The sequence below is a fragment of the Micropterus salmoides genome, unplaced genomic scaffold (assembly GCF_014851395.1).
Source record: "Micropterus salmoides isolate LMB-PRFRI ecotype aquatic unplaced genomic scaffold, ASM1485139v1 Ms_hic_scaffold_1, whole genome shotgun sequence".
NCBI lineage: Eukaryota > Metazoa > Chordata > Actinopteri > Centrarchiformes > Centrarchidae > Micropterus > Micropterus salmoides.
In genome coordinates, this window is record NW_024040040.1 from 7,889,907 (window position 1) to 7,917,507 (window position 27,601).

Below are 27,601 nucleotides of genomic sequence, written 5' to 3' on the forward strand. Positions count from 1 at the left end.
TTCTGTTCAGTGCTTTAATGTGCCAACGTACAAAGAGATAAATGCTTATTACTGACATCTCTACAATGGCATCTAAAACATGCCAACACACATGCACGCACACACACACTCTCTTTCTGTCAAACACACTTACACTCTTCCTCTATCATTCACACACACATATATAAACACCTCCTAAATCCCTATGCACATCATTAGACAGAGTTTCTCTCGAATCTACTGGGAGATGATGCATAAAACAGAGCTATCTCTGCTTGTGAGCCTCTACTTCTCATCAGTAAATGTACCAAATAAATGCTAATAACTACGGGACAGACCTGGGCTAAATCATACAAGGAACCAGCTGGAGTCAGACACCCTCAGTCCGCAAATCACAAGTATAACAAGTATATAAAGGGAAGCTGTGTTTTTGTAGCATGTTGCCACAATCATGTTGGGCCCTGTTTTAATTACACGAGGGGCCTAAGACCAATAATCTTATTTACCCAGAACCACATTGAAGTGCTTCATTAAAAATCAAAGCATGTAGGTCATTTGTGAAACTGGTGCAAACATATTTGCATTGTCATTTAGAATCAGACACTTATAATTATGATTGCAGCTGACTTGACATTGATTTGAACTCCCAGTAAAGGCCTCAAAACACGCGACAACTTTGCTCGTCTGCTCGTGATTTAGGGCATGTTTGATTTCTGCAAAAATGTAGTATTGTCACTTTGAATCTTGCGTAAAAGATATTTTAATAACAGCCGCTGCACAATGTAGCTAACTACCTGACAAAACAGAGTCTTTGATATGAAACTACCTGTCTGGGGATTTATCTCCTTTAGAGAGTATTTATGTGTTTGGCAGGCTAATTAAAAAATAGAGTTGCTGTAATACCAGACTACCACTGTAAATCAACAGCATTTTCACTACATTAAATATTTTATATCAGTTTCAGAGTTGCTGCTGACAAATATTCTACACAAAACACAAAAGCCAAGGTTGTTTTGGATTTTTAAAGTATTAAATAATTTTGTCCTTTTATCAACATATCGGGATATTTTAAATTATTCTTGTATTTTTTTAACCCAGGTCTGTTACAGTGTTAGTGCCTAAGGCTCCTCTACACCACCAAAGCACACAGACATTTCTAGGTAGCAAAAACATCCTCACTAAGCTGTGGTCAATATATTAAACATTGTAGCGTCCATTTCAAATGTCATACTGGTGGTGATCATCTCCATTACAGCATTTCCTCATTGTGTCAGGACTTCTGTTTCACTCTGCCCGCATGGCGTAACAACACACCGAGTCAGGTGACACAAAGTGCTTCGTCATGACCTGAAAGAAAATCTGGTGACCCGACGAAGCTAAACACTGATTAACTGGAGCCCCTCCACTGAACACGGTGAAGCTGTGACATCTTTCAAACTGATAAAACACTGAAGAGCAGGGTCACATGCTGGAAAGCACCCTCTGACCCATATAGCTGGTATGACTAATGGAATAATGGCCATAACAGTGAGCGCTGTTTCTATTTTTACCCGGTGCTAAATAAAAAGATGGGTAAATTGTGACATCCAGTCACTATATGTAAAGAAAATCCACATAAAAGCATTGAAGTTTAGGATTATTTTGCCCCTCAAAAGACCAAACATCCATCAGTTCAATACTACTTACTAGAGTATATACAGTGAATTTGCATGGGGTTTATGTCAGCCTGAAGGCTTATAAAGTGAGATTAAGTCGCTTTAATCTCCATGACATCCTGTCCTGCCTACAAGTGTTTTCTTTAGTAACGCTTTACATTGCAGCCCGCAAATTACAGCGTAAATATTTTGTACATACAGGGTCCCAATAAGCAAAGGGGAAGAGGGCGTTACAAATTCTGTGTTTAGCTGTTACCTTGAAACAAAAATACTGTAAGCACTTTTTAATAACAAGGTAATTTTTTTAATTATTTAATTTTGTACAACAAAATTAAAGTTTGTAGTCCATTCATGCTACACACATAGATCTTGGTATCTATTGTGTTCTATGCAACTATGTCCCAGTACATTTTAAAACTGTATTACTGTAGTTAGTTGTTTAGCATTTCACCTTTAAAGTTGACATGGCAAACTTGTTAGCGGACAGTTGCCTACTTATTTATCCTTGAATGTTAGTCCAATATTCCCTCTCCTTTTAGCTCTTGTTATGATCTCCACAAGCTCCTGAGGGAAATACCTGTCTCTTTAGCTGCTAAATGCTCCACCATGTTTACCTACTAGTCTCTGCTGTTTATCCCCCAGTCACTTGGGGAAAAAATGTTTGTAGCTTCGAGGAGGGTCAAGATAAAAAAAATAAATGAACACAAGTGAACAAGTCACACCCCTACCTCTCCGATAAATAAAAAACAATCTGTAACAAATTTTAATATCAGTAATGTTACTCCTTTTGATCAATTATTCCTGGCTTGTTACCCACAGCAAGTCTTCTTCCCTCGTACCTGCATATTTATCCTGGTATAGATGCCCAGTAAGTATTTTATTGATACCCTGTATATGATATACTATAGTGTTTACACTGTAATATGCAGGCAGAACCCTAAAGCTTTACTAAACTTGAATAAGCTGACCTTAGAAGCACAGCTATTGTAGTGACCGGCAGAACTGCCAAAAACAACTTTTCCTCATCAACAACAGAGAAAATGAGTTTGTCTGTGGTAAACATCATATATAAAATAAATGGACTTCTGTCAGCTGCGTGATTTATGTGGCATCTGCACAGTTCTATGTTTGTTAAGGTGGCGAGAGAGACAGCGTGGATCCTATCTTTGGGTGATGGCTGCTTGACAGCTCCACGGTAAATATGTAACAATGGAGAGTACAGACGAGACACCGCTTGTATCTCTAAAATGTCACCCGGAGAATTCTTATTTTACTTTGCACTTTTATTGCAGAATGTGTTTTGAAGAGCGAATGGAGGTTACAGGGTTTGGAAAGTAATTCAGCACACAGGGGAAGTTGGCTTTACACTTCAGCTAAGAGAAAACATAACTGTGTTGTCATCTGCTTTATCACCCAATCTAGAATTTAAAATCAGTATAGAAGTTACCACATTTGCCTCTCCATCTACCCTCCATCTCACCCAGAAATTGCACTGGATTCATGTCTACAATCCAAACATCTGATTATTAGAGTCAAACCCTGAGGGAAGGGAACAGTAGAAATCAGATAAATACTTTTTAAATTAAAATCAGCCTGTTGGGGCATGAAAGATTACCAGATGACCTTTTCCGTGAGGTGGTGATGCTTTGATTAAAAATACAGTCCTAACAGTAATACTGACATTTGACACTGGCTGATATTGACATTTGCTTTTCCTGTGCCAGCATATGTGTGCCTGGCTTATATGCCACCAAAATCTACACTGGGTGCAGGGCTGATCCCTGACATTTACTGTAGACAAGGAGACAGCTGTTTAGTGTTAATTAAACGTGGCCTGAAGTTATCAGTAGATACACTGATCTGGTTTATAAATAGTCAGCGTCAGTGTGCATATTGTGTGCATGTTTACATGCACACAATATTGAATCGACTGCTCAAACTGGGAGTTAGGCAATTGTCTGATTGTGTCCTTGACAATAATCCTGTTGATTGAATTATGAGTTCAGAAGTTTTTTTTAGAATCCTTACTGATGTCTGACTATCTGAATTGTTGTTTTTACAAAACATGTGCATGTATTTTACTAACACTTGTAATGAAAAGTCCAAATTTCTATAAACACTTAGACTGCGTCCAAAATCACTCTCTTATTGCTGACTCTAGGTCAGCCACAACAGCTACACACTGTGGAGTGCCTCTAAACTCTATGCTTGGTCACTTGGTCATACTTGGTCAGTCCTTTTTTTCTCATTTGCTTTCTTTCTTCAGGTCATTTTAAACGTGGACATAATACCAGTTTGCATTGTTACGAAGATGATACGTATAATCATCTAAGCTGTGACTCTGCAAACCATTTTCAGAAAATGTAATCCCTCCAAAACTGCCTTCATGACATCCATACATGGACGTTTCCAATTATAAAAGTGCCCTACACTCTGATCGTCTCCTTCGCCAGAAAGGAAAAGCTATATTGAGGCCAAACTTCTGTTTGATAACAAGGTTTTGAGGGGTTTTTTTGTTTTGTTTTATGTCCAACGCAAAAGTTTTAATTACTACAACCTTTACCCATGGCAAATGGTTAAGGTGAGGCGAAGGTCATGTTTATTGCAAATAAACTAAGGTACAGGGTTAGGTAGCTAAAACACTCTTTGTATTACTATTGTAATATGGTTAATAAAACAGCTGACATTATTTGTAGATCTGTGATGGGACACAAACTCCACTCTCTAGCATGAAAGTCTAAAATCACTTTGCCACATGTAGGGCATGCTACTTCCTAGACTGGCACTGGAAGTCATTTGTGACAGAATTCCTGGTAAAACTGGGCTACTTTGATTGATGGAGTTTGTTGAGGATATACCCAACCTGGGACTAAAATCTGCAGACAGTCCTCAGACCTGCAACCCCTTCTGTTTTTGGTTATAATATAACAGTAATTTCCTATTTAAAACAAATAGTCTCCTTGAATACGACAAATTAAACAACATGTAATTTTAAGTAGGGTTACAGCATTTTTGGTTTTGACTCAATAGCAGAACATGATAACAGATTTGATTACGTTGTATTTGTTTGTTTTAGATGAATTAAGAATTAAGTCCAATCCCTGACTCAATAATACCCCCGCTCCCCCATACACACACACACACACAACCTTCAGAACCCACACCTAAGCACTTGAATACAGTGGACTGGAAAAAGTAGCAAATGAGTGATTTTGGACACCACCCTAAACTCCAGCTATCACCATCTAGTCTTAAACCTTAAGGCCACACTTCCCTTTCACCTCCACCTGAGCCCGGTCCGTGTGCATCTTAAGTTCATGAAATGAAGACAAAGGTGTATACATGCCCCAAGGGATGTCAAGTAAATTTATAGTTCTCCATTTATTTCTGTTATTGTACTTACATCGGCTGAGTGTATTATGATCTTATTACAGTCAGAATGCGGGTCCTAACTTTCTTAAACTATGCATGTGCATGTAAACAGGCCCATTGAGAGACCGTATCTGTACATAGCAGACACTCCCATCCACTAACGATGCAGATGGATAGGGAATTGAAATTTAGCAGACCCTTGGAGGCAGCTGAGCGCAATCCTGTCCGACCATGGCTAATCAATCATGACAGCTGCATGTGCACACCCTGTGGTAGCCGTGGCCACAGATATGTGGTTCGATAACAGAATATTGAGCGGGTGTCTTTATTTTATGCCCCCTTCTTTCCTACCCCCAAGAGAAATCTATCTGTCTTATGAAAAGTTATGAAGCGCAACTGTAGCGTCTGATCCTCTTCCATGTCCTTGTGAAAGTTTAAGGGCTCAAGAGGACTCTGAAAAACAAAATGCAACAACTCCTAACTAAGCGCTGACGATGATGCACTGATGGAGAAGGAGATTTGGAGGATGTCCAGCTGAGGATTTGATGTTTACAAGTGAAGATACACGTGCCTTTGCATGTGCAAGCATGCGTAAACATGCGGTAAAAGCCTTCCAGTCTGACATCCTGTTTCCTAAGTAACAGAGTCAATAGGTTGGGTTGTTACGAGTGACATGATAAGAGTAGTTCTTTTTAGTTAGTCAGTTTAGTTTATAGGGAAGCAAGAACGGAGGCGGCATCATCACCGTAAACCTCCATCCTGTGTTACTACAAGGCTGTCAGTTCTCCCAGGTGTGTCACAAGGCCTAGGAATAATCTAGTAAGACCCCTTCCCACCCCTGACCCCTCCCTAGGGCCGACCTGGCGACAGTAGAGCTGTAAATTCACATACCCACCAGCATCAGCGCTGACATTTCTGTTGACTAAGGCAAGAAAAGAAATCCCCCGAATGCCAGCTTCGCCCCCTGATTTCCCCTGGGGCAGAAGCTTGTGGTGATACAGTTATTGGCTTAATTACGGTTTATAGTATTCCTTACAGTTCTTGGGAATTGAGCCGTTAAAGGAAAATATCCCCAAATCCCCTCTTCACTCCCTGAATACCTCTCCCAGCATGTGGCTGTACAGTTCTCGGCTTGAATTAGAGCTAGTAATACTCCTCGTAGTTCTTGGGGTTGAGGCAGTAGAGGATTCCCCCACCAAAGGAGAAGATGGTTCCCCCCCAGGCCAGACCGTAGCCCCAGTTGAACTCGTGGTAGATCCTCAGGTTGATGCTCTCAATAAACTTGATGGGGTACAGGACCAAGCTGCAGGCCTGGAGGACAACTGGAGGAGATATGCAGACATTAATTACAAGGCAAAGTATAATTTGATGAGGGTGACATCATCGTGGGATGTTGCATGCAAGCAGTGAGTTGAAACAAACCAGAATAACTGAGAGCTTATGAGTAGATGAACATTAGTCGTTGTTTTTGTGCCTTAAACTGCACAAATCACCAAAAGAATGCATGAAAAAGGTTCAAAATCCCCAAAAGGAGACCTCCCTCTTAGCTTGAATGCATAATAAGCTATTTGTGTCAAGCAATTTGGTCAGAGCGCTGGATTTTAATAAGGTGTTGGACAGTTTTTTTTACAGAAATAGATGTGAAAAAAATGCCTGTCGTAAGCTAAGACAGCTCACACTGTTACTGTGTTTATTGCTGTTAATGAATATTGCAAAAGCTTCTCGAGCTCTGCGATTACGTACTGATTAGTTTGACACAGATTTAGAGTTTCATTGTGGGACTTGACAGCTGTTAGACGCTGTTAAACCTTTTTTAAGAGAACACAAACATTTGTGCTGAGTCTCTTCATGATCCCTTGTAGCTCATAAATAATATTATTAATCTTATCTTATCGACAGTTTTTTATGAGTGAAGTTTTGCCTGTATACATAGCAGGCATCTAATATTATGAGTTTGTGCACTGTGCTCTTTACCTTTTGCAGGCCAACAGAAGGAAGATCATACATGTTAATGTTATTTTTTTAAATGCTAACTTGCTTGCATGAGGGGGATTCTGTTCTCTAAAACTATGCTGCCTGTTGATGGTTTTGTGGGATAGAGGTAATTCCTCACTACCTGTAGTAGCACAATGTGATTTAGCACAGTATGTTCCTTGATCAACATCCCACATTGCGTTCTTGGACCCATATTGCAATTAACCAATCACAGCCCTCTGACATCATCACTGTACTTCTCCTGTGCTTCTTTAAAAATTCCTAATGGGAATTAGAGTCACCTGATAGGACAAGATGGACGGCTAACTAAACTAACTAGTTAGTGGACGGCTAACTGAACTAATTAGCTAGTGGCTAATTAGCAGTTAGTGGCCAAAGTAACAGCTAACAACAAGTAAAGGTATTTGTCCCTCAGGTAACTCTATAAATCCCCAAATGTTGAGGCAGAGTAGCTCCATAAAATATGATCCAGTTTCACCAAATCAAAGAATTAAGTTTGTTTTTGTGTCTTGTGTCTGTCATTTCTCTTGTGTTAACGATGAGTCCTCCATGCATGCCAAAGTTAGGCATGGAGTTCCTCAAGGATCTGTCCTTGGACCAATCCTCTTCACTTTATATATGCTTCCTTTAGGCAATATTATCAGGAAATATTCCATAAACTTTCATTGTTATACAGATGATACTCAGTTATATCTATCGATCAAACCAGATGAAACTCATCAGTTAGCTAAACTTCAAATGTGCCTTCAGGATGTTAAAACCTGGATGACCTGTAATTTTCTAATGTTAAACTCAGATAAAACTGAAGTTATTGTTCTGGGGCCTAAGCACCTCCGTGACGCATTATCTAAAGATATAGTTTCCCTTGATGGCATCGCCCTGGCCTCCAGCACCACCGTGAGGAATCTTGGAGTTATCTTTGATCAGGACATGTCGTTTAAGTCTCACATTAAGCAAATTTCAAGGACTGCCTTTTTTCACCTACGTAATATTGCGAAAATCAGGAACATCCTGTCTAAAAATGATGCAGAAAAACTAGTCCATGCATTTGTTACTTCTAGGCTGGATTACTGCAATTCCTTATTATCAGGCTGCTCGAAAAAGTCCGTTAAGACTCCCTCAGCTGATCCAGAATGCTGCAGCACGTGTTCTGACAGGAACCAGGAAAAGAGATCATATTTCTCCTGTCTTAGCTTCTCTGCATTGGCTTCCAGTAAAATCCAGAATAGAATTTAAAATCATTCTTCTTACCTACAAAGCTCTTAATGGTCAGGCACCATCTTATCTTAAAGAGCTCATAGTACCTTATTACCCCACCAGAGCACCGCGCTCCCAGAATGCAGGGTTACTTGTGGTTCCTAGAGTCTCCAAAAGTAGACTAGGAGCCAGAGCGTTCAGCTATCAAGCTCCTCTCCTGTGGAACCAGGTTCCAGTTTGGGTTCAGGAGGCAGACACCATCTCCACATTTAAGAGTAGGCTTAAGACTTTCCTCTTTGATAAAGCTTATAGTTAGGGCTGGCTCAGGTGAGTCCTGAACCATCCCTTAGTTATGCTGCTATAGGCCTAGACTGCCGGGGGATTTCCTATGATGCACTGAGCTCCTCTCTCCTCTACTTTCTCTCCCTCTGTATGCAACCTCATCCCATTATTGCATGTTACTAACACAACTTCTCCCCTTTCCGGTAGTTTTTGTGCTTTCTCGTCCCTCTCCTCTCTCCTCCTATCACTTCCTGCAGGTTTTCTGGCTCTGGAGCTGTGGAGTCTGGATCTGTGGCTGCGAGTCACCTGCTGCCCCCGTGTTCCTGCTCGACACCCTCTGCTACAACTATTGTTACTAGTCCTATTGTTATTATTGTTATTATAATCATTAACATTACGACTGTTACCATTAACACTATTATAAATATCTGTACCATTTTTCATTTAGTCTATAGCAACATCACCTTCACTGTCTGTACCTCTGTGTGTGTATATTGTGTAGGCTGCCTCCCTCCCCTCTCTCTCCTTCCATCCCTCTCTTTTTCTCTCTGTTCCTCTCCTGCCCTCTCTCTCTCTCTCTCTCTCTCGCTCTCTCTCTCTCTCTCCTTCACCCCAACCGGTCGAGGCAGATGGCCTTCCCACCCTGAGCCATGTTTCTGCTCGAGGTTTCTGCCTCTTAAAGGAAGTTTTTCCTTGCCTCTGTCGCCTAGTGCTTGCTCTTGGTGGGAACTGTTGGGCTTCTGTAAATAACATCATAGAGTACGGTCTAGACCTGCTCTTTTATGAAAAGCGCTGTGAGATAACTGTTGTTGTGATTTGGCGCTATATAAATAAAATTGAATTGAATTGAATTGAAAATTGAATTGTGTCTTAATAACTTTCTGTCTTTTATTCTTTGTTTCCTGTTTTTACGTTTTTACATATTTTCCTCTCCTCTCGTTTCTGGTCATTTCACTTCCTGCTATTGTTTTCGCCGCCTGTGTGATTGTTTGCTCCTCCCAAACTGGTTTCACCTGTCTATCATTAATCACCTCCCTCTTGTGTATTTAAGGCTGTGTCTTTCCCTTATTCGGTTTGTCTTCGTTCACGGTCAAGCGTCTCTACCTGTTTTCCTTATTCGAATGTTGGATTTCTGTGTTTTGTTGGATTAATAGCATTTCTGGCTGGATTAATAGCATTTCTTTTTCTTTTTTTGAGTTGGATTTGTGTTACTTTTGTTCTGGACTGCTTACCTGAATTCTTGGACATTTGCCTGCCTCATCACCTTGTGAAAGCTTGTACCTTTTGTGTTCTTCACAATTAAAACTAAGAAAACTGAGCGTGCTCTGCCTGGTGTTCTGTGTCTGGGTCCAAATCCTTGTTTTCACTGTGTCTGCACTCGACAGACGTGACACTGTCAACCATTTCACAGATGTCTCTTTTTTTAATGGTGGCCTATGGAGAAAATGCTTTTTCATCAGCGGGGAAATTTTACGCCTATCCATGACTTATTATACATCCATGATCTCCACACACAGCCATGGAAGTATATGAGAAAAAGAATGTGTTTTTTGAACATCTATGCATGTAAACAGTTTTAGTAGACACTCACAAGTCTACAGTATGAAACTGAAAATGAGCATAATATGGGTCAGCATGTTTGCATGGTCAATGTGACAATGTTAGCCTGTTGATGTTAGAGCTCAAAGCAACACTGTACCTACATACAGCTTCATGGTGATGCTAGTCTGACTATAGACTCTTCTTTTTTGTTTGTAAATAGTGAAAATGTCCATATACAACATAACATAACAATATGTTTTCTACCCCCTGCTGCAGCTGCAACCACATCCACAATTTTAAGTGGAAACCTGTCTGTAGTCACCATAGAAACTACAAATTTAACTAGATGATGAGAAAGGAGTAATAAACAAATATTTAAAATATACTGTAGTCAGCATCTATATTTAGTATAGCCATTACAACTTCCAAATTACATTACAAGATAGCAGCCTGGGTGCCAGCTGGAAGAGACAGAAGGGTTGTGAATGTTAAAAATATTTATGTACTAGGTAATTTATCAATTCTGAAACAACAGCTGTACAACAATACAAATATGTGAGTCAACATGGAAGAAATATTTGTAAAGCTCAAAGCTTCAAAAATTTTTATTACACAGTAGGGGGTCAGGATTTTATTTCTAGATTAATTATTTATCATTGAATCAAAACTACATTCTGAACAAACTTCCCCTGATGTAAAATGATTCTGTGTTAAAGTTTAATGAGTTTTGGTTTATGGGATTTGGTCACATTCACTTTTTTCCTTTTACATTTTTTGCAGTGACGTACAAGTTTAGATATATTAGAAAAATAGCAGAAATTAGCATCAACTAGGTCAAGAAGAGAGTCGTATGCCCAGAGGGGATGTCATTTAGCTTTGTTTAGTTCATTAAGCACATTGTAGAAAACAAAATAAATCAAATTTTATCAGGCAAGGTGGAAAGAGAGGGGATGATGGTAGAGAAAAGTAGAAAAGAGGACAGACAAGACTGGAATGAGAGACAGAAGAGAAGGACCTGAGGTGGACTACAGGGTCGAAGGAAACAGGACAACTTTAGGGCAGAGAGAGAGGGATGAGGGGAGGTGAAAGGATGACAGAGGAGGGGAAGTGGGGAGAATGGGCAGAGATAGATGTTTAACAATTGGGAGGGGGGAAGAGATGGAATGGTAGCGGAACAAAGGCGACCACATCAATCGTTATTTCTTCAAAGGGAATTCATCTTGTGGGAATATAAACACGCTTGGGCACTTTCCTGCAAACAAAAAAAACATATAATATCCTAAAATACGCAAAGATTAACACAGATGGTGTGAAAAACAAGCCTTAAAGTGGTTGGTTGTTCAGAAGCATGTATCCCTTTATAGTCCCCCAGAAAACACATCTCTGTGCTCGGCTTTAAAGATATCTTACAGAGAGTTTGTTTGTGTCCAATCAATAGAGAAGACAAGTACATTTTGACAGCTAGAGTTTTTTGTTTGTATGTTAAGTATTCATAGATTACTGTTGTCTGTTTTCCAAGCACTAAAATGATCTATTATATAATTATTTTTGCTTAAAGAATTGATTTATTATTTAATCAAAACAGTGCATCTGGACTTTTTGCAAAGCAAAATGGTTCTCTAGAGTTTAATGAATGTGTGGGCCCATTTTTTTGGGTTCCAATTCATGGCCCTGAAAATGACAAACAACATAATCCAGCTTTAACAACTATTCCCCCTTTCTTTATGGAAGGAAACAGTCTAACAAGAAAACATGAATATAAATATCTTTTCAGAAGGCTTTCATCCCTGCTAATTTTGAATTGCTAATCTTTGTTCTTACAAATTGTTAAAAGGTACAATGTGTAAGATTTGGAACTAACTTGAGGAGCAGAATGTGAAGAGATATCAGCTCTGACCTCATGTCAAAGAAGTCTATGTATTGTGTTGCAGAGATATCTACTGAAGGTATCATGCTAACCAGCTACCTCCAGCCCGTCTCATGTTGTCAGAGGCTTTTGCATTTTACATTCCCTTTTTTGTCTTTTAGTCTGTTTCACCGCAGACCACACCAATGCCTTGGTATTTTAAGCCGTCTTCCATCTCAAATGGAATTTGATGAGCTCTTAAATGTCAATCCAAACATAATAAAGATGTTTAATTCTAATCCATTTATGCATTTTCCATCCTCATACATGCTTTTAAAGTATTTCTCAGGATAAGAAGACTTCCAGTTCATGCAAAATCACGTAGCTTCTGTAAATCTCTGCACTATCCCTTTAAGTTAAGAAGATTTCCTCTTCAGTGCCATATTGTACTTCTGTGGTTTGCACAGTATTGAGGAAAACTTCCGACAGGCAACATATCCAGCTTTGCAAAATCAAACATTTCACGCCTGAAAAAAGAAACTTCCCAATTATTCCGGGAGGTAAAAATGGGGAAAATGAGGAAACTTGACAGTTGAGATTGGGGTTAGCTGGGGAAATTAAACAGACAAGTGTGACACTCCATATCAACCCTGCTGGGCCCGAATCATAAAAATAAGATTTTCTCTAAATGAGTTTGAGGGAGAGAGGGATTGTGTATGTGTCAGTTTGAATGTAAGAATGTGTGTGTGTGTGTGTGTGTGTGTGTGTGTGTGTGTGTGTGTGTGTGTGTGTGTGCATGTGTGTGCATGTGTGTGAGCAGTCTGTGTGCCTATTTAATAAGTAAGGATTATCATTTAAATGCATGTCAGTTTTCTACGTGATTATTCTGCAACCTTCCAGTTACCTTGTCTAAATTGGCTAATTAAGTGTGTGTGTGTGTGTACTTTAGCACATAATGAGTGCGTGGCCTTCGACTCACAACTGGTGTAATTGTGAGCTGACCTGCAGCGAAGAGCATGAAGGCGACGGGTGCGTAGAATCGCCGCCTCGTACCGATGCACACAGCAACTAGAGCGACCAGGAACGACATCAGCACCAGGGCTCCACCCCCTAGCAACAGGGCCAGCGTAGCAACCTGCCAGTCTGGAGAGGGAAGGAGGTGGGGCAGAAAAAGAGAAGAAAAGGTGGACACAGAAGGTAAAGAAAAGAAGAAATTAGGAAGTAACTGAGTGAGCACAGCAAAGCAACATATATGCAACGTGAGAACAACGAGAACATTTATGAATAAATGCTATATAGTGAACGCATACCACAGCTAAAAAGTAAATGTGCAAGACCTTGAGGGTGGCCTGGGAGGAGAAAAAGAGCCACAAGACGCATATTATTATATTTGACATTTTAGGATTTTTACCGCCATCAAGTATGTTGATTAGAAGGAGAACAAGGGAGAAGGTAAGGATGGAAGGAAAGAAGGTATAAAAAAGGAAGGAATGAATAAGGAAATAAGGAAGCATCTATGGGGGGAAAACAGTAGAGGCTAAGAAAGTGGGAAGGAAGAAGGTACAAGTATAGTGAAGAAAGAAAGGGATGGGAATTGGAATGAAAGGGGGAGAAAGGAAAGGGAGGAAAAGGGTATGAATTAAAAGCAATGGAGCAGGGAAATATATTGGGAAAAAAAGGAGGAACAAAGAAAGGGGAAGAAACAAAAGAGGGAATGGGAAAGAAACATGATGTAATTATAAGAAAGCAAAGGAGTAAGTAAAGGGAAAAGGGACGAGAAGAATGAAGCAAGGGGGGAAATTGGGTAAAAAAATAATACTAGAAGGTAAAAAAAAAAAGATAAGACAGGAACATTAAGGAAGAAAGGGATGGAAAGTCAAAGCAAAGTGATTGAATAAAGTGAGGAAAGGAAAAAGGAAGAAATAAAAGGGCATATGAGTGTGTAAGAACCACAAAAAACCTGAGAATCGAGGAACAAAGGGGAACTGAAGAAAAAATGGAGAGACAGGTAAAAGTGATTTGAAGTGAGGTTTGGTGGCGAAGAGGCGCAGAGCATCTCTGAAAGGGTGATGGGCGATAAAAGAGGAGAAACATGCAAGTGGAGAGGCACGAGCATAATCTCACAAGGACAGAGAGAGGGCAGCATGAAAAGAAATGCCAAAAGGAGAAGAGGAGGAGGAGGGTGGTGAAGGTAGAGGGAGAGAAAAGGGGGAGGAGGAGGAGGAAAAGGAGGTGAGGATGGCATAAGGGGGCTGGGGACAGAGCGGCGCTGAGTGAACGTAATGAAGAGAGAGGCACTTAGTATACCTGAGCTGACAAAAAGCCTCCGCTTAAAAGCTTTGCTGGCATGTTATCAAAAATCTGTCCACATTTTTATATCGGGAGCACCGTGGCTTCATGCACACTGAAATAGCACACAGATACATGGTCACAGACAAAGACACAGCCACACTTGGAATCATATTTCACTTGAACTGCAAGATTTGTGAGTATTCTGCTGCTGCTTTTCTTAAAGCGGTGCGGGACTTTTACGTAAAAATCAGCAATGATTGGTTTGCCAGAGCTGAATGGGGGTAACTCAGTATGGCAGAGCCTCGACGTAATAAGCACGTGCTGACAGAGTTGTGTAATAACTCTCACTGTCAGAAGGGGGTGACAAAAGTTCAGCACTGCAGGTTTAACATGTGTTCAGATAGATGGTGATTTTAGATTAGCAGCATACTGGGACATGAAGTCACCTCTGGCAGCATAACCTGAGGTCGAAGTGTTGAACATTTGTGAGTGAAATGTTGTGTTGCATATCCTGGGGATTTATGAATCTAGCATTACTTCAAGAAAAACGAGAGACTGGAGGGTGATAACGCTATGTAACGGTTATTTCAATCTGTAGGGACTTGACTGAGTGAGCAACAATAATTTATTGACATGTGACAAATTGAATGAGAACGTGGGAAGTGATTTGGTGATTAGACCCCATCATAATGACGAGGTATTTTGAAGGGGGTGACGCTGCAGAGGGATAGAGATCACCCAGCGATGGAGTCTGGACACTGGTAGTGGTGCAAAACATCTGATAAGCTACAAAAGCTTTCTCCATTTTAGATTCTATGGCTCTCTGTTCCCTCAGAGAGCAGCACTGTCAAGACTGTCAAGACTGTTTGCTATTGGCCAACGGCCAAATTTAGTGTGTCAAAGTTCGCTGCTTGAATTCTCTGCCAAAAAAACTCATGCAGATTTACTTTACCCCCACAAGCAAATCCCCTGATTAGGGCAATGCCATTAGAATGGATGGATTTCACTGTGTTTCATATGCTGGTGTGACTGGGTGTTATGGGGCTGGACACACACACACACACACCTCGTCATCTTATCCATCTGGGCTCAGAGGAAGTAAAGACATTTGACTATTTCTCTAACCTTTTATTCTACTTGTCTGTCTTCACACTGTGATCAGATGTGATGCTGTCAAATTAGCCGGGCTCATGTAAGTTGGTGTAAAACCTATTTCTGTACTACAGCGCTAAACTAGGAAGTGCTATATTACCGAAAAACATAAATAAATAAAATAATATGTACTCCTTGAGGATATATAGTAGTTCTTAAAAGCCAAACTTCAAACTGAAAGTTCTGGATAAAACATCAATGAACTGCGTCTGACGCAGAAATGTAGCTGTCAGTACAGATGCAAAGCCAATGCACAGTACTTGGCATCAATGGTGCACTGCAGGGCAATTTGAGTGATTTTATTTTTTATTCAACAGCTATTTAAGTTGTGTATTTACTAGCATGGTGGGGGAAAAAAGCTTATGAAAGATGGATGGTGGCGGGGAGAGATAAGGAAAGAGAGACAGAGATAGAGGTGAAAGATGAGATGCAGAGGTGGATAGTGGGAGGCCGACAGGGAAGCAGGAAATTAAAGATGAAAGAGAGAGAGCAGAAAGAAGAGATAGGAAGATAGACCATCGGCACACTCAGAAGCATCTTGTATTACAAATGCAATGCAACCAAAAATCTTCAGTTTGAATGATGCTGCTGATTAGGAAGCTGACACCGTAGGTTGCTTTCAGGACAAACACAGATTCAGCTTTATCAAAATGTTTCCTGGCAACAAGGTATTCCTATGTGAAAACCCAATTTCTATTTCTTAGCCTTTGACTCTTATCTGTCTGTGTGGGTTTGTATGCCCATGTTTGCTTCATATTTTAGGTAAAGCACTTCAGGCAAAAAGTTGGGTTTTCACTTTAAGGCAGCTCAGCAAAGCAACTGCACTGAGGCAATTCTGTTGCCCCATGAGAGCTGCACAAAACATAGCCCTGTAGGAGCAACGCAACAAATACACAGAGTGGAATAAGGAATAAGAGACAGATGTAGCGAGGTGGAGGGTTAAAACAAGGCTCTCAGGAGGCTCAGGTGGTTTATCTTTCATTCATATTTAACTTCCCTCGGAGCACAGAGCTGGATCCCTCTGTAGAAGCACCCTCAACCAATCAAATGTCAGCGTGAAACCAGAAGGTATCAAACAACCAATCAGAAGTGAAAAGAAATGGCATCAGCCATAGTTCTGTGAGAATCACATCTCACTCACTATAGGACTTCATCTTTAGCAAATATGTAGCCACTGCTGTATACAAACCTACTAATTTAGAATGATCGTAAATAAAACACAATTACTGCACAAGGTTCTGACTATCACCATACTGGTATTAAACAAGATGGAGTCATATGCCATCTGAGACTCGTGTAAAATTTTGCATAACTCAGACGATGTTAATTCACCATTTATAGGCAGACTTGAAATCACAAATATCAGAACATGAGCATTTTATTTATGCTTGTATTACACAGTATCTTTCTCTTCATTGCTCTCTTTCTCGAAAATTATCTGTATACCTCATTGCATGGCATTGTTGCGGCGGTACAAACAGAGTCAGCACTTAATGAGTTTAACAGATATGTAACCACTGAATCCAGATCCTCTTAATAAGGTCATTATCAGCCTAGTGCATCCCTATTTTGAATATACTATGTTGTATTTCTATCTTTGTTTTGGAGTAAATACTATATACAGCCTATGAAAGACTACAGATTTATAGTCAATGCAACGGCAAATATCTCACCCACTCTCTCTCTTATTCACACAAACACAAAATGGTTGCTTTAACTGTTAAACTCTCTTTGCTGTTTCATCTTTCATAGTTTGGCAGATTTAAATTGTTCAAATCACATCATAGAGGCTGTAAAACACATACAGGCAACTATATAATTTGCTTTATATACAATATAAATCCTCCCTCTTTCTGTCACCCACATGGTTGGTGTATATAACTTGTAAATTAGTGCTTGTACCAGTTTTCTCACACACAGACACACACTTTCTCTTTCTCACTCACGCAGAGAGACATACCTCTTGCTGTAATGTGACTGTTTGCCATGTGACAAGATTACTGCATTACACTGTCACATTTTTTCATTACAGTAAAGCCACTCCAAGCTGTCACACTGATTAGCTACTGTAGTACTTTGGGTTCCTGTTTCCAAAACAGAACCAGTCAGTCCTGTAACTCACAGTACGCAGTACATTCATCAGTTAGTTGTCATTTTAACATTTTAATCACAACATTAATTATGAGACTGCAAGGATTACTGTAGTTCTTGTCAATTTGACAGTCAGGTGACTTGTGCAGTACTTACGTAAAATGGTAAATGGTCTGTACTTACATAGCACTTTTCAAGTCACTCATACATCGCATTCAGACACAGGTACAGAAATACACATTCACTAGTAATGTATCAAACAATAGCTATGCAAATTGGGGTTCAGTATCTTGCCCAGGACATTAACCACAGATTCCAAGTAACTATACAACACACTATTAAATGTCATATAAGTCCTGAGCAGGTCCAGTTTGCAAACCTGCATTTGCAAAACTCAGTCCCAGAACCAACAATTACCTCATTACCTCAATTACCAGATGCAAGGGGGAGAAATACATGTTTGAAAAAGGTTCAGAGGTGACAAAACCTGTGGGCTTCAGGGTAGGGGCACACCACTGCCACAGGAAATAAATCAATGATAAAAACAATGCAGTGATCTGTGTTTTCAGTGGATTATGTTCACTTGTGTTTCCATCTGCTCAGAACAACTTGTTGGCGGAGGATTACACTAAGAATCCTGTGTAATTTACACACAAAGTGTGTATGCCTTTGTGAATTCCTGGCAGCAGGATTTAACGTAACTGACCTTTTCTGCGCACTGATGAGCTGCTGAGATTCACCGTTTATATAGTGGGATCATTTGAAGTTTAACGGCAAGTCTCCAAATATCATTTGTGTTTGATTAGTGATAAGTTTAGGATTGCTTAAAGACTTTCCAATTTGTGAAATAACTCAACAACTATTGAATTTTTTGCTGTGAAATTTCACATAGACATCCACGGTGCCAAGAGGATGAATCCAAATGACTTTGGTTATCGTCCAACTTTTCGTATAGTGCCAGCAGCAGGTCAGCCTTTTCACTTTTCAATATCTGTAAATGTACCAGATGGATGGCACAGAATTTGGTACACACATTCAAGATAGTGCCATCATCAAGTCAACATTTGCCCAATAGTTGGGCTTTTGACCACATGCCTGTAAAACTAAAAAAACATCAGCTTAAGCAGTATGTGTTTTACGCTCATTAGCAAATGTTGGCATGCTTACAAGCTAAACTAAGAGGGTGAACATGCTAAACATCATGTTGGCATTGTCATTGTGAGCATGTTAGCATGGTGACATTAGTATTTAGCTACATATCACTACAACGAATGATCATTATCGATGAATCTAATGATGAAATTAATCGTTTACTTTATACTGCTGAAACAGTCAGTTCTTTTAAATTAAGACTGAAGACTTTTCTTTTTACCATTGCTTTTAATTAAATATTTAAGATTTTTCTTTTTATTGATAACTTATACTGCACTGTAACTTTTACTGTCCTGTTTTCTTTTTCTTTGTTTTTAGCTTTTTATCATTGCTTTTTTCCATTTAACTCTTTTAACCCTGATTGTAACACTGTAACTTTTCTTATATTTTATGTTGCTTTTAAACTTTTTTATATTTCCCTGTTGCTTTTATGTTTTATGCAAAGCACTTTGAATTACCTTGTTGTTAAAATGTGCTATACAAATAAACTTGCCTTGCCTTGCAAAAATACTTTAGAGATGTCTTTAAATGTCTTATTCCGTAGGTTTTTGAGGGGTGCTACATGTTAATTAATTGGTCTGAACCCTTATATTTCCACAGTAGATTTAGTAGATGAAAACATTTTATGGTCTTTAACAACCAAAATATGAAAACAAGCTGATAAACCAGTACAAAAATATAATAACTGAGAGTTAATACCAGAGGAATAACTGCATTTAAGACAATTTTGTTCTTTTATGTTCATAGATAAGACTTTTACAGGCTTTTCTATGTGCTGCCACATGCTGCCGCTGTGATACTGTAAATGCTTTGAAGAAAGTTTGATTTGCATCCACCAAAAGGATTATTTATGTTTGGCCACATGCGCATCCTTTTCCCCATCATGCCACAGTGTGTGTGTTTTGGGGATGGCATGTGGGAGCTGTAGGTTCCCAACTATTCCCCAGTCTGTCTGTCTGTCTGCCACAGAACTGAATGCCACATCATTTCCCATTCCTCGTTCAGCTGCTACAAATAGAACTGGCGTCTCAGGGGGCTCAGCTCACTGAGAGGAGGGATGGATTCAGAGAAGAGGAGGGGAAGGGAAGGAGGGGGAAAGAGAGGAGGAGAAAATGGAGAGAAGTAAAAGGGGGAGAGACTTGACCCTGGGGAAAATGGAAAGGAGAGATGGAGATGGAGAGGAGAATGCTGAGGAGGAAGAGGATGGTGAAATTACAAAGGGAAAATGATTAACATCAGAAATGTAAAACTCTGGGAGGAGAGAGGGACGTGAGGGTGGGAAGAGGGGAAGAAAGGAGACGAAAGGTTATGAAGAGCAAACAAAAATGAGTAAGAAAAAAGAAGTGAAGGGTTGAGTATTGAGAAAAAGACATTTCATTTAGGAGTACAGATGAAAAAAGACAAGGGGAGTAAAAGCAATGAATGGATCGATAGACTGTTAGAGAAAGATGAGAAGGGCAGAGAGCGAGTGGGCAACATTTAGGTCTTCAGTGGTGACTGATCTCAAATCTGGGACAACAAAGGCTGGTAAATGTGGGTCAAAACAGGCCAAAATGTGTTTATTGCACAAAACTGAGTGCACCTTTTGAGATTTTTTCTTAAATGTGTTGATATTACCAGATGCAAAATTGGCCAATAACCTTAAAAAGGCCCACCCACTGTCACAATTCTGAACAAAATACAGTGTGAGAAAAGGATGAAACGTTATATTGTTTCCACACTTTTAGTAATGGTATCTCTGGCTATAACCAAATCCAACAGTGAGCCTGGAAATTGTTCTCTCAAGGTCAGGTAAATGACAAACCGAATTGTAGCAATGGCACATGTTTTTTAGTGATGTATTGTGCTTTGGTTTAATTTGAAGCTGCTGGTGTTGCATTTATTTTTTTGACTGAAAAAAACCCCAAGCAATGGTATGTTTGTTTACTCGATTGAGTTTAAAGTGTGAAATCTAAGTTGTAAGCAGACAAAGGAAAAAATGAAGTGGGAGGAAAAAGTGTGAGGGAGACGGAGAGCAGATGAGAAAAGGAGGAAGGTGGAAGGAACAACGAGAAGGATGAATGAATATGGGAGAGGAGAGGGAGTCGACAGGAGGATGTCGGGACGGAAGAGAAGAGAGGAAGAAAGTGGGTTGGCCTCCAACATGTTTCAACAGACCATAGTGTATGTGTTGTATATGTGTGTGCGTCTGACAGTTAGAGATTTCCCTGATGTCTGCCTATGAGGCCACATGCCCACTATAAGATTTTTCATCTGAAGCTGTGTCTCTTTTGCCAAATATGTGGGAATTCAACCCCAGGATTTCTGTGTCGGGCTGGCTTGATCTCATATGCTGGTTGGTCGTCAGGTTTTATGCGTCCGCCATCATATCAAAAAACCCTTTAGCCCTTTTCCGACCTGGAATATATTGTTTTTGCTTTATTGTTTATTACTGTATATTCATTTATTGTTTTTGCTTTATTGTTTCTAGTATGAGAGGACGCGCTGGCATTACAGGAGAGCAGCGGTGAGTGGGAAAGTTTTGAAATGCAGGATAAAACCTTTTTTTTTGTTTGATCTCTGGCCACCTCTTCGCACAGTGTCATTATTTATTGCTTTTTCGAATGTCTGACTGTTCACACAAATAGAATGACAGGATGTTAAACTTGCAATAACCAGAAGCAAACATACAACATTTACAAATTTATGAAGTTCATATGGCGAGCGATCCAGCAGATACAGCATTCATTTGAAGTCGCGTTTGTGTTCACCTAATGAATGTCCAACATTTACTCTCCTTTTTGCTCTGTTTTTGGTCTTTAGCAACTCCTGAGGGGAAAATCTTGCTTTTAAACTGCTAAATGCTCAGCTAAGTTCACCTGTTAGTTGCTAACGGTGTCTGTTTGGTGCCCAGCAGGTAGTGTACAGTGGGGTTTTTAGATGTGTTTTATTAATACAGCCTGCTGCTGGAAATGAGGCTATGAGAGTGGTGAGAGTGAACCAAAACAGTAAAGTTGCAGGTCATAAAACCAAAACAATGAGCTGAAAGACACTACAACACCCCAAAGAGCTGAGGGGAACTTCAGAGTCAGTTGATAATCTCTGTGGATTTGCCACTACAAATGACACCTTTCAAATTACACAGTAATTTTAGCCATTGTTAACAAAAAAAATGTTTATAGCAGCTTTAAGTCATTTAATTACTAGTTGCTCACTTGCTGTATTAGATGTTTTTTGCTTGACATTCATAGTTGCATCCATGCAGTTGGCATGGATGAGAAAATATAGAGTGCTGCTCTGAATTTATGAATTTTATGGGCCCCACACCAAAAGGGGAATAAAAAATAAACTGATCTGACATGAGAAGAACATCCTCAACAACCTAAAAATGAAGTCATATCATATGGGAATTATCCATCTTGTAAAATAGCGTTCACGCCAACATCCAAATTGTAATTATGACTGGGGTTTTTGTGAAAGCTCCAAAATGCCAGACTTGGAACTTAATAATACTGGAAGCCTGAAAACCAGCCAAATATGGATGCCTCACGTCAGCCAAAGTCTGTCGTTCAGTGTAATTAGATGTAATTTAACCCTCACACGACCAACTCTGCAATCATACAACCGTTGTTAACATGGGAATCAGTTCCATCTCCAACATAAATGTGGGATTCACGTCTGACTGTGGAACTTTGTTGCATATCATTCCCCTTCTCTCTCCTCCCTTGGATCTCTTTACTGCCAAATGTCTAATAAAAGGCAGAAAATGCCCCATGTTATTATGTCTGGCTTAGTAAGATTGCTGTTATGAGTTTTACATAGTGACTCAGGGACTTATTCATATATGAAATCAACATGTTAAGCTGCCATCCCTAATATTGGTACAAGTCTGAAAATGGCTTCAGATACTCATAATATAAACTATAAAATTGTACCTGTGTCAGTTAACAAGGGAATACATATGAAAATTACTACAGCTGGTCTTTGCACAATAGCTCTGTTTTATTCTGCAAAGTGAGACCCTTCTTTCACGCCTTTGTTTTTCCATCTCATTCCAATTAATTAGCAGCAATGCTGTGCATGTTGTGAACTAAAGATTTCTTACTCTGACTGAGGTATTACATGATCTGTCTCTGCATACATTACAGTGTTTTGCTTGTTGCTTTGGTGAGGGCAGTAGACATAGACTGAGCTGGTGGGATGTTCCCTTGTCAATTTAACTTTTAGATGCATTCCCTGGTTGTTTTTTTAGGCCTGGAATCAGATTACACCTGTTGAAATCCATTCATTCACTGAATTAAGCTCTCAAGTTCATAGTTTTAATAAATTTGTGGTGTCAAAGTAGTTAAAAAAATGTTTATCCCAGATACAGGCACGTCTATCTTGAGCTGGAGCCAGTGTCTGCACAGTAGTTATCGGGGTTGGAGCTGCAGTATTGAGGTCCAGCCCATACACCAGGCCGACTCAATCGCAAGTCATTAATGAATTAAACTCCCATAGCATCAAATAACTTATCAGAAAAATGAATGTCTGAACAAACATCAGTGCGATAAGAACTACCTAAAATGACAGAAACATCTTTGACATCTTTGGGAAAAATGTATTCGCCGGGTACTTTTAGGTCTGGCCCATGTCCCATCAGGAGGGGGACATACTATAGCTGGCAACCTAATGTAGCTGTGAAGTTTAACTTGACGTCGAAATTTTCAGCAGACTTACTTTCGCCATACGAGCGAATCCAGTAATCACTGTGATTCCATTGGGATGAATGGACTTGTGATTAAAAGTACTGGCTGTATAACTTTGCCATTTTAAATGATGGTGTGATCAGGCCTTTACACATAAATACACAAAAAAGGAATCTGTACATTTCAGTGTATACATATCAGAGTTTTTCTCAATTGCTTAAACACATTTCTTGAAATTATACCTCTTTTTCTCAAAACTCTAATCACAAGTCCACAACTTCTCACCCAATTCCCCAAATGTCCTATTTTCAGTACATGAAGCTCTCCACTCAAAACCAATCAGTCTTGCTGAAAACCAATCTTTGCCCTCAGTCATGAGTCACAAGTCCTCAAAACCACACACTACAGCACAGTCTTACACACTGGTGAGATACATTCAAAACAATACTACAAAAACTGGTTATGTTGTTTGTGGTTCTCCTCCATCTCCTCCTCCTCCTCTACCTCTTCCTCCTTCCTCCTCCTCCCTCTACCTCCTCCTCCTTCCTACTCCTCTTTCCTCCTCCTCCACCCTACTCCTGCTCTACCTCCTCATCTTCCTCCTATCCCTTCTCCTCCTCTAACTACTGTTCCTCTTCCTTCACCTCTTCCTCCTCTCCATACTGCTCTTCCTTCTCCGCCACTTCCTGTTCCTCTCAGGTGTCCTCTACCTCTTCCTTCATATCTTTCTGGATCCATTGTTCCAAAACTGAATGAACTGACTCTGGCTCCTTTTATCTGCTGAAGGTTCTGATTGGTGTGACTCCTTGTGGGCTCAACCTGTGCTGACTTGAGTGAACAATACTGAATGTTACTGCTTTCTCAATGACCACATGGTGTAGGCAATGAGAAATGAAGGGATTTGTGTGTAGAGGTAAGGGAAATGGGTGGGCTTTTTGAAAAATGGAGTTATAGTTTTAGTTCAAAAGCCTGGTTATGATGTTTAAGCAATTGAGGAAAACTGTAATGCCTTTACAGTATATGTTATATTGTATTGTTCATCTGTGTTTCTCTATTTGTCTTTTTAAACGGTATGGTGGCCCACCACGTTCATCCCTATGCTAAAGTTCCCATGAGCAACCCAATTAACAACTACCAACTTCAGCAGGAAATGTTCCTGTGGCGATCAATTCTGTTTCCCATTATTACAGAAAACAAAATCATCACAATGAATGCAAAGGATTAACAGAAACTGCCGCTTTGCTCTGTCTCCGTCGTTGGAGCAAGCCAAGGGAGTAATTTATATTTTAAGATCAATGTGTGTGTGCTGGTAAGGCTCACACTTATGAGCCGACACAAACCTGTCATGCCGAGACGTGTAATTAGGGAGTCCTGGGTCTGGAGTCTGGGTGTGTGAGTATAATATGTGTGAGAAATAAAGAAAGAAAGAGAGGAACTGCTGAAAGTTGATGGTGTGGTCACAGAGTATGTGTGTGTGTGTGTGTGTGTGTGCGCAGGTCCTCGGAGAAGAGGTGCGGAGATGCAACAACAGAGAAATCAGAGTGTGACATGAAATATTCAGCCGGGCTTCAGAGGAGACTGTCCAGAAATAGGTCAGCTCAACACGGTAGCCTCTTATTGGAACACGCACACACACACACACACACACACATTTACACGCTGACATACACCCCTCTGACTCCCCTTCTGTCACACAACTACACACAGATACACACTGTGCATTTGCTACAAATAACACACACGACACGCAGACACTATCACACACAATCACGATCCCATCCCACCCAGAGAGAGAGCAGCAGAGACATGGATTGGTCACAGATAGATAGATAGATAGATAGATAGATAGATAGATAGATAGATAGAGTCTGTCATAGTGTCTGACACTTTAAACACCTTTTAAATGATTTGTTTTTAATGCCCCTGTGTGTAATTAGCACCAGTCAGCTCCCAGTGTCACAGTGGTAGTAAATAATGCCACTTTCACCTCACTTAAAGTAACGCTCGTGAACTCGTTTCCCTGGAAACCAATCCAACATCAACCCCTCCTTCTACTCTCCGGCCCAAAACTGCAAGACCTCTCTCCTGGGCGCGACAACGAGGCATTTTTCTAGACAACAAAAGAACTGGGAGGGTCATAAAAACAATAAGAGCGAGAGACAGGATGAGCTCTATATCGAGCCAGCACTTTTCTTTCCCTCCTCCATTCCTTGTATGTTGACAAATGAATTAATTAGGTGCAGGTAAGTGGCAACACCCAGGAGATGTTGATGTACTTTACTGTGAAGGTGGTGGCAGTTTTGCAGCGTTAATAATCTAGATAGTGATCATTATGAGGTAGCAAAAACAGGCTGAAAGTGCATTTTATAGCTCCTGAGCAGCATTTATTCTAGTTTTATTCCCCCAAAATGGCCAGCAGTATTTTCAGGTGTATGAATATTTTTTAGTGTCTGACAAATGGCAGATAATGATATTACAGTATAACGTGCACAGAGAGAGATGCTTCTTCAACATTCCTTTTAAACATAAGTCAAACTTGCATTTCAGGCCTGCAACTTCTTTTCATATTAAATGTAGTCTACCAATTACTTTCTCGATTAATGTCCAAGTCCAAATGGATATTAAAATGACTTGTTTAACAGTCCAAAACTCAAAGGTATTTTCACATTCTCTGTCTCTCTCCAGCCACAAGCCAACTTCCCCAAACCAAACCATTCTCTACTTGTCCACCAGATGCCCTCTGACTTGTTCACCTGTCTCAGCCATCTCACTGGCTCTGACTCCAGCCACTCCCTCTTGTCCTGCATAGTCATTAGTCATGCAGATGTTTAACCAGCCCTTTTCCACTTCCACTCCCTGCCAGTTCGTCTAAGTTGCCATATACCTCAAGGCAGTTTCTGCACTTGATCGTTACCCCGACCCTGAACCTGCTTATCTGTCTCCCCGTACCTGCCTGTAAGCCTTTATCAATATATCACTGAATTATCCTGCTGCCTCGACTGTCTGCATTTGGTTCCTTCCCTTGTTTCTGTTCTCCCTCCATGACAGATATTCACAGAAGACAAAAATTAAAATCCGATTTTTGAAGCAGGAACCACTGAATTGTTAAAATGACTTCAACCATTAATCGCTTATCAAAAGTGTTGGCAATGAATTTCTGTCTGAATTATCAACTAATACTTTCAGCTCTGATGCATTCATAAATAGTGGGTTTCTCCTGAAATACCTCCCGTGAAAGACCTGTGGCAGTCAGCCAATTGTGTGCCCATTAACATCGGGTTAGTATTAACCACACGTTTGTGTGTTCTCAAAATGTCACGTCTGCAGCTTTTTAAAAGCGGAAGAAAGAATTTCAAGGCATGTCATTGGCAATAAAAGCCTGTGGTGTAGGTGTAATGAACTACATCAGTGTCAGTTTATAATGTCTTATTCATAATCCATTTTTCCATAATAGACTTCAAAGCAGAAATTTAAAAAACTGAAATCATTTTGAATGCAATTCTATTAACGCATGCCAGCCTGGCAAAATTCCTTCATTTCACCTCCACAGTAATTAATGTGGGGATCCCAGGGGAGTCACAGGTTGACAGGGGCTGTCAGGGTGAGGCTTAGTTATGGTTGGATATATGGACAGTGTGGAGTCACAATACTAGTCGGGACAATACCTTCTTACAGCTTGTGGAGTTAACAGATTATTGTCTTTTGCCCTTTTAGAGGCGAGGAAGCATCCCTCCATCATCTTGGTCATCTTCAGCATCATTCCTTGCTGTCATTCACAACAACTCTTAAAGAGCTCCCGTTAATGCATATTAGAAGACGCATGGTAACTAACCTCTTCCCTTGCTGGTGCGCATGGGGCAGGACAGATTAAGTGGTTGTATGAGCCCATGCACTGTGACTTTACCCCCATTTCATTACCTGATCCTAGCGTGCTGTTGCACTGCCAGTTCTCGGTGCTCGCCGGCTTCCAGCAGGACTCCCACAGGGACAGGTAGTACTGGTCGTCGGCAGTCACCCACGCCGGGCTCATCACGGCGCCCACATCCAGACAGAGCGCCAGGAAGACGCACACCAGCCCGACCAGCTTCAGCGGCGTCAGCGGGGAGCTGCGCGCCGACTCCTCCGTCTCGGTGACAGCAGACGACATGGCGGGGCTGGAGAGGCGGACCGGTTCAAAAGCCGGGGAGGAAGTCGATAAGTATCCCTCCCAGACGTGGTGTGTATGTGAGAAGACAGGGAACTGTGAGCTGAGTGTTGTTATTGTTGCTGCTGCTGGTGCCGCCGCAGCCGCCTGCGTTGCGCGCTGCACGGACGCTGCGCCTGTGCACCGCTGCCGCCGCGCACCGGAGATCTCCACCTTACAGCGCTGACGTCAAGGC

At 40.5% G+C, this 27,601-nt stretch overlaps 1 protein-coding gene across 1 annotated transcript; it reads right to left on the minus strand.

Annotated features, from left to right (window-relative positions):
* On the minus strand, nt 1–27,557 carry LOC119900962 (transmembrane protein 47-like). Its single transcript, XM_038716329.1, has 3 exons — nt 27,141–27,557; nt 12,871–13,011; nt 1–6,328 (listed from the first exon to the last, which is right to left on the minus strand). The coding sequence occupies exons 1-3, from the start codon at nt 27,367–27,369 to the stop codon at nt 6,150–6,152; spliced, it is 549 nt and encodes a 182-aa protein (XP_038572257.1). The 5' UTR covers nt 27,370–27,557; the 3' UTR covers nt 1–6,149.
* Nucleotides 27,558–27,601: the final 44 nt, after the last annotated feature.

Bases quoted from the DNA above. Each gene is read 5' to 3' on its own strand.
- LOC119900962 (XM_038716329.1), bottom strand. From the start codon at position 27,369: ATGTCGTCTGCTGTCACCGAGACGGAGGAGTCGGCGCGCAGCTCCCCG. The intron at 13,012-27,140 runs GTAATGAAATGG...TTCCCTCTCCAG, and splicing joins CAACAGCACGCTAGGATCAG to ACTGGCAGGTTGCTACGCTG. The intron at 6,329-12,870 runs GTCAGCTCACAA...TATCTCCTCCAG, and splicing joins CTTCATGCTCTTCGCTGCAG to TTGTCCTCCAGGCCTGCAGC.